This window comes from Etheostoma spectabile, chromosome 13 (assembly GCF_008692095.1).
Source record: "Etheostoma spectabile isolate EspeVRDwgs_2016 chromosome 13, UIUC_Espe_1.0, whole genome shotgun sequence".
NCBI lineage: Eukaryota > Metazoa > Chordata > Actinopteri > Perciformes > Percidae > Etheostoma > Etheostoma spectabile.
The window spans coordinates 12,551,350-12,559,422 of record NC_045745.1 but is presented as its reverse complement, the minus strand read 5'-3'; the positions used below and the strand labels follow the sequence as shown (position 1 = coordinate 12,559,422).

At 42.6% G+C, this 8,073-nt stretch overlaps 1 protein-coding gene across 1 annotated transcript in view; it reads right to left on the bottom strand.

The window, feature by feature from the left end:
• Positions 1–1,183: 1,183 nt before the first annotated feature.
• The window catches only part of LOC116700737 (adapter molecule crk), a 10,433-nt gene continuing 3,543 nt past the window's right edge, over positions 1,184–8,073 (bottom strand). Inside the window, exons 2-3 of the mRNA XM_032534166.1 lie at positions 6,463–7,067; positions 1,184–2,039 (exon numbers count right to left, since the gene is read on the bottom strand). Of these exons, the coding sequence (XP_032390057.1) occupies positions 1,905–2,039; positions 6,463–7,067 (740 nt within the window). The 3' untranslated portion in view covers positions 1,184–1,904. The remainder of the gene's footprint in view (positions 2,040–6,462; positions 7,068–8,073) is intronic.

Genomic DNA, 8,073 nt, shown 5'->3' with positions numbered 1-8,073 from the left:
AAAAAATCAAATATAAAAAGGTAGGAAAAAAACATTTACAGTATTTAGCATGTAAAGTGTGTGTGTATACTAGAGCCAATCTATCATAATATTTTCCACTTTTAGTACAAAAAAAGAGGATGTAGTGGGGGATGTAATAAGTAGGTGAAGACGTCTTCTCCACAAGACAGTCATCATGAAAAGTCTTTGCTCGTTTCACTCTGAGGTTCACAGTCTAGCATTACAAAAAAGTCAGATTCATGATTCTGCGAGAGAAGCGAGTGGTTTGTCTCCTGTGCGCAATCAGTATTTTTCCCTTCTGTATGAATCAAATGCAGTGGGTGGGGATACACAGATAACACAGGAAGGGAAGAGTGGGTCGCCTCTGCAGGGTATTAGTTGTGCAGACTTCAATACTGGGCTGGAGGTGTGTACACTAGGGTTTGACTGATATCGGTTACTGGTGGCCAATACTGTCCATTTTAAAACTGACGACGTGCTAATATTTAAACTATTCATTACTTTTCAACTGACTGTCTCTCCAAGCCTTTTATACCATTCAAAACAGATTCAACTATTTTAGGGTCAGTTTCTATCAAGAAATGGATCCAACACCCAGCAAAAAGCTGTCAAAATTAAAAAGGTGCTCTTAGCAATAGCCCATTTTTTTAAGCTACAACATTTTTTGTCACATACAGCAAACATCTCACTATCCGCTAGCTGCTAGTCCCCAGAACACACTGTAAAAAGACACGGTCTCTGTAGACAGCCCAGGCAACAAAAACAAACTGCGCCAACATGCCCCACGAAACAAACAGTGTTCCAGCCTATAACCGACAAGAAGGATTTGGGGGTGGGAATAGTGCACGGAAGTTGACGAGAATTTGATAATCCTTAAAACATCAACAACCAGTGGCATACCCCAACATCACTTAGAGCACCTTTAAATGATACGGACTGCCAGGAAACGCAATGATAGGACCGTTTTGGTGGCCATCATTCTGCATCATCAGCGCTTACATGACAAAAAGGGAAATTAAATTCCACTGACGGGCAGCAAGTCAATGGTAATACAAATTATTAGTTTAGAATGCAACTGAACCTTGTGTGTTAATAATAATGCCCAATAGGTAGAAACGGGAAGAAAATGAGGTGCCTTGTGCTGTAACATTACAGGGGCGGTGATTACTGTGTGGTCGCTACGTTTCATTCACGGTTTAATTTAAAAAAAACTGATAAAATACATCGAGTAGGGCCGAGATCCTAAGTTTCATGTTTGAACCGAACCGGTTAGGTGTGAAAGCCCGCTTAAAACAGTGCCTCCATTCTACACCTAATAGTCCTACAAAAGTAAATAAAACGACTCTGGAGTTAGAAGAATTCTTTTCTCTTGACTCAGCTAGGCCAACCGGTAAACCTCTGCTTGCAGTTGTGGATTCAAGCTAGGCTAACATGAAACTGATGATAAATATCATCAATACGCGACACTGGTTAAGACAATACACAAGTGGGTTCCTTTAAAATGTAACATTAATAAATACTAAACCAAAACATGCTGCTATCTTTCTGAAAACAAGACATATTTAGTTGCAGGTTTTGGAAAAGTAATCGAGAGGGAGCCAACAACGGCAGTGTGTAATGTTGACTTAAAAGAAGAACCAGTTACCAGTGACAGAAGAAAAAAAGAAGCTAATTTAGGGGAACCGATATCAGTCTCTCCTAAGTGTAAACTTTTCAAAATGACAGTAGGCAATCTCAACCAACACGTCTTGTGTTGGCAGGGCCAGTAGTGCCTGACCAGTTGAGGTCATAGGTTCATATACTGTGTGCTTGTATAAACCGTTTTTCTTTCCGAGCATGACAAAATGGCCGAAAGGGAAGGGCTGCGCTGGACACTGTCGAGGGGATGGGAGTACATGTGTTTCTCAGCTCTCGTCCTCGGGATGGTGTTGTTCCAGCAGTCGAACGTGGGTGAAGGGAAAGTGGCCTCGTTTGCCCTTGCACTCACCCTCCCATTGGCCGTTCACGTTGATCTTAGTCACTTGTACCATGTCTCCCACCTGTAAAATGACAACAAAAAGGAAAGATAAATGCAAGGGCACAATACACACAGATGCACTCTCTCCACTCTATTAACTGGCAGGTTCATGCGAGCTGAACATATCTTATTGTCTAACTATGTCCACCAAGCCCGCAGAAAGATGAGCACTGACATAAAACTGACTGACCCATCTTCATCTTTATAACTGCAGTGAAACAACACACATCCTAGTTTGATTGATGAACAGGAACAATGACACTTCACTTCCACATGTTTATATGTATTTATTTAAATAGCAGCGGCTTAAGCTTGATAATCAGACTCCATTGCAATTTGTTATTAGGGCTGGGACTGTTTCCGCAGTCATGCGCTCATCACAGCAACGAAAAAAAACACTGGCCTGCACGGCCACGGTGTGTTTCATGACATGGATTCCTTGATTTTAATGACATGGATTGTCACTGATGACTTTGTGTTTTACATGGATTCAAGGTTTTCCAAACAAAACTTCCATGACACATGGCATACACGGTAGGGAAAGCTGAGGCAGACACATTAAGGTTACAGCTGCAGTGTTTACCATTGCCTAGCAGCTAGCGGAATGTCCCGATAAAACGACACGATTGAATTTCAGCCAGCAAGGACGTTTCTCAGCCTAAAACAGAGCGGCGTGTATTGGTAGAGATAGGTATATTGGTTAATAAGTTAACCAATTGCCCTCTCTGCTCTTTGCCTGCTCCTGTGTTTCCTCTATGTTGATGGTGGCCCACCACGGTAAAATTTCTGCCGCCATGGTATAGGTTCAGACGCACAACCGGGTTTCCGCTATGTACACCGCGCACCGCCGCTCCTTCAGCGGTTTATGAAAAGTCATAAAGTCGTAATTACACGCCTCAGCAGAGCCGTCCGCTGCTCTACTGAACTCAAGCGAGCTGACATCCGCTTTCTCTCCCCGAGCAACTGGAACAGTGACTGGATGTCATCACTCGCGAAGTCATGGCAACCAAGTAAACGACCCAATCTCATGCAAAGTGAAAACCGCGACATGAAATCCGTACTCACGCGGGTCCCGTGAAATATGACAGCTACGGTTTATTGGTGAATGGCATTGTGGACACTGAATTTAATTAATTTACGGTTTATCAGACTCAAGATGAGGCAAGAAGCTAACATTAGCTAGCGTCAGCGAACGCTGCGGTCACTGCCTCTCCCCGCTGCATGAGACGCTGTATTCCTCCGACATGCTGGAATAACTTTTGCTACAGTTTTAAAAACCGTTTTCCGGGTTAGTAGGAATTCACACCGCTTAAAACCAACATGAAAAACATAGCTAGTAATGTGCACACAGCGTTTTGTTTTTTTGTTAAACTGTGTGTAAAACGAGTGACGACGTTAAATCACCGGTTTCCGGTAACCTCCTTATGGTACAGTCTATTTGCTGGATAGTTTCAAGGTAACAGTCGGTAGCTAACATTAACAGATAAGCCCGTTGACAGCGACGTTATTGTACATATATTGGCACAATGTTTGTGACCGTACTGGTCATAGTGACTGAAAGTGTGATGTGAGATCCTTAAAAGAAAAACCCCACGCCGTTTTCAGGTAACGGTCATTTTTCACGTTCAACAACTTTACTTTTCAACCGCGGTAGAAAAAAACCACATACCGTCCCAGCCCTATTTGTTATAGCCTGATATTGTGTTAATGGAAGCCAATTTTTGTTTGGGAATGGGAGGCTATTTTGTTTTACTCTAATCGTTTAGTTTTGAGTGACACATCCATCCCAACAACGTTACAACGTTGGCACAGAAACGACAGTAGCTGTGGAACAGGTTGCTAGCAGCATTTAACGCGTTTCCCCACACGCCTATGCAGGTTGTGCAAATATATTGTGACCTAAAATGCATATAGAAAGTATTCACCACGCTTGGATGTTTCACCCTTTTTTTTTTTTTATACATGAAATCATGATCAATATAATTTGGCTTTTTTTTACAAAAAATTGAGAAAAACAGAACTCTTTAATATCAAGGTGAAGGCGGGGTTTTACAAACTACTATCAATTAATTAAAAATATATAAGGTAAAGAGGACGATTGCATAAATATTCACCCCCTTCAGGTCAGTATTTAGTAGATGCAGTTTTGGCTGCAATTACAGCACTGAATCGGTGTGGATATGTTTTAATCAAGCTGGCACACCTAGACACTATTTTTCTCCATTCTTCCTTGCAAAACAGCTCAAGCTCTGTCAGGATGCTCGGGGATCAGGTGTAAACAGCTCTTTTCAAGTCCAGCCACAAATTCTCAATTGGACTGAAATCTGGGCCACTCCAGAACATTTACCTTGTTGTGTTTGAACCATTTCTGTGCAGCTTTTGCTGCATGCTTGGGGTCGTTGTCTTGCTGGAAAATAAATCTTCTCCCAAACTGTAGTTCTTTTGCAGACTGAGTCAGATTATCCTCCAGGATTTGGCAATATTTTTCTGCATTCATGTTCCCCTCTACCCTTACAAGCCTTCCAGGGCCTGCTGCTGCCACCACTATGCTTCACGGTGGAGATGGTGTGTTTGTGGTGATGTGCAGTGGTTGGTGTTTGCCAAACAAAGCGTCTAGTCTGATGGTCAAAAAGCTAAATTTGTGTCTCATCAGACCAAAGAACCCTTTCTATGAACTTGAAGTCCAGGCAAGATTTCATATGAGCTTTTTTTTTTCCCAACAGTGGGTTTCTCTTTGCCACTCCCCCATACAGCTTTGACTGGTGAAGAACCCAGGGAACAGTTGTATGTACAGTCTCTCCCATCTGAGCCACTGAAGCTTTTAACTGCTTAATAGTGGTCGTAGGTGTCTTGGTGGCCTCCCTCACTAGTCTTCTTCCTGCCCGGTCATTCAGTTTGTGAGGACAGCCAGCCCTAGGCAGATTTTAAGTGCATACTCCATCCATTTCTTAATGATGAATTTAACTAAGCTCCTTGGGATGTCCAGTGAGTTGGAAATCTTTTTGTAGCCATCTCCTGAGTTGTACTTTCCAATATTTTCTCTGAGTTGCTTGGAGTGTTTTTTTTCTTCATCTTGCAATTGTAGTAGAAACACTGATGAACCAGAGACTGGACCCCCCAAGACAGGTGTTTTTTTTATACTACAATCACTTGACACACATCAGCTGAACTCAGATGATCACCATTTCACTAGTTATGAAACTGCTGGCATCAACTAGATGGACTTCTGTTGAAGTAGGTCAGTCACTATAAAGGGGTGAACATGTATGCAATCATCTTCTTTACCTTATATATTTTTGTGACAATAGTTTGCAAAAATCCTTTTTCACTTTGATATTAAAGAGTTAGTTTTTTTGTGCATATTCTTGTTAAAACAACTTATATTGACCATGATTTAATGTATAAAAGAAACAAAAGGGTGAAACATCCAAGGGGGGGGGGGGGGGGGGGGTACTTTTTATAGGCATTGTATTTTAACAGTGGCAGAGGTTCCTAAACAGTGTAATGCCAGCTGGTCTGCTTTGTCTCACACAGCACACACATACAAAATTCCATTCATCATGTCAAACAAATAGTTGTCCGTTTTTTAAGAAGCTTCAAACAGCCGAGGAATTTAAAAGCTTGCTGTGTTGAAAGTTTGCACCATGTGTGTACATTTATTTTAGCTGTAAAATTAATTTACTGAATTCAGCTGTGCTTCTGAATCTACTCTTCCACAGCTTTCCCTTGGTTTCCTACAGAGCCACTGTACGTATCGCTGTGAGGTCACATGCTAAAATTTCTTCATGATGGCAAATGACAAGCCACCCTTGACCACTCACAAGAACGTGCATAAAAATCTTCATTCTTAAGCAGCTGTAATCCATTGAGTCTTTGAGTTGTGTTAGCAGCGTAGGCCCATTAACCATCAGCTTGTTGGCAGCGAGCAGGTCTCAGTAAATAGTGTGAGTGTGTGTGTGAGTGTGTGTGTGTGTGTGTGTGTGTGTGTGTGTGAGAGATGTGGTGACACTGTTAGGCTACCAGATGATGTCAAACTGTCAACATTAACCTCCACTCTTTTGCGTTGTTTTGTTTATCAATCTGAGGGAACCTTGTTTATTTGACTATTTTCACTGGGCTCCAGTGGCAATGAATGCACAATGTGACACTCACATTAATCAAATGGGCCATAAAGAGATGTGTGCATAAAGAGGTGCCATTGTAAAGGATCTGTGTCTGCCTTTCTCTATGGTGCCATCACTGTTAGTGTCTTCATGTGCGCTGTCAGCTTGCATCTGTAAAGATACTTTGTGTGTATGCTCACATGCATGAGTGAGCCATTAACAATCAGGACAATCTACACTGCCTCTGCTGAGACTCACACACAGAAAACAGAGAGGAAAAAGAGTTTAACAGTGAATAGAAGGAAAGCCTTGGAGAAAAAGAATGGTGGGTGGAATTACTACCTCCAGAGCGAGTGCCGTCTTATCGTAGGCGTTGGGCACCCTCTTCTGAATGGCTCGAGCATAGACGGGCCCATTCTGTAAGTTAGGGAGCTGTGCATTGGCCACAGGCTGGGCGTACTGGCCTGGGTCCCCCAGAGGATTTGCCTGAGGGCTCCCTGTTCCGTCTGTGCTGCCCCCTACCCCTCCAACTTGCCCCCCCTGTCCAGTCCCCACAACAGGGGGACCCAGGCCGGCAGCAGTGGGCGAGGCAGGTCGGTATTTCTCCACGTAGGGCACAGGGATCATCCCGGCTCGGCCCTCCTGGTTAGCAGCGTTCCACCACTGCTCCTCTGGCTTTTCCAGCACACGCAGGATATCACCTTTGCGGAAGGGGAGGTCCTCCTCATCGTTGCCAGGGAAGTCAAATAGCGCTCGTACAAACTCTGCCTCCTCGGGCTGCGGCGGGACGCCAACAGAGGGGGAGCTGATGAATCCTGTGTTCTTGGCCTTGTTTATGGGCTCTATGAGTGTGGTTGTGTCCAGGTAGTGGATCTTATAAAACTCCAACAGAGCCGGCAGCGCTTCAAACTCCTGATCCCCAATCCGAAACTGAGGAGGAGCTATACCTGGAAGAGGAATAGTGACTATGTTAGTTTGCTGAATGTAAAACACAAATATCAACAATTACATTAACACTGGAGCCAGACTGATGAAGGATATTTAAAGCTGATATCGATACAAATATTTGGTGATTTTATATTTGATATATCGGCCGACATATATTGAAGCTCCATTGTGTAACTTTTTGAGTTGATTCTTAGCAAAAAACGTCTTTGTTCTTTTTACAAATATGTGCTCATTCATGTGTAATTACTTCCACCAACTAATCAAAGTATTCTCGTAAGCGTAGAATCTGCCACTCTGAATCATTCAGAATCCATAGGCTCAAGTTGCTCCTATGTATTATTCTACCTCCGAGTTTCGCTCTTTTACACTCAGTGGCAGCGTGACGAATTCCAGGGAGGGGGAGAAGCCGGTTGCATTACGCCTATTCTCTAGGACATGTAACGGAGTCACCAAGGAAGTTAAAAAGATAATTAAAACAACAAGAGCAAAGTTAATATTGGAGTGGCTTTTCCTAGACGGAAAGAGTTTATGAAGAGCAAGGATTTTAAAAGGGACGTCGAAATTGCCTGTTTTCTTCTCTAAAGATAATTCTGCCTATTTGTGTAAATTCAAAGTTTTACAGTTGCTATTTGCTTGGCTAACATGGCGTGGTTGTACATAACGCTAGAACGACGTCTAGGATACTTTTCCTCTCGTCAATGATTGTCTACCTTGTAACATAAACATAATAATATGGGTCGGGATTTCCCTATTAGACAATTCATGTCATGCAGATGTTACACTATTCATCTCGTACAATATACGGAACAACAAAAGCACTGATACTTTACTAACATTAGCTAGCATATGTTTTGAAACCCGATAGCTGATGTTAGCAATGAAATAGTACCAAAATTAACGTAATACTATTATTACACTAGTAGGGACATTCACGGACGCTAATTTCACATTCACCCACCGTAGAAGTTAAACCATAGACAGTTAAAGAAATGGACCAACAGATCC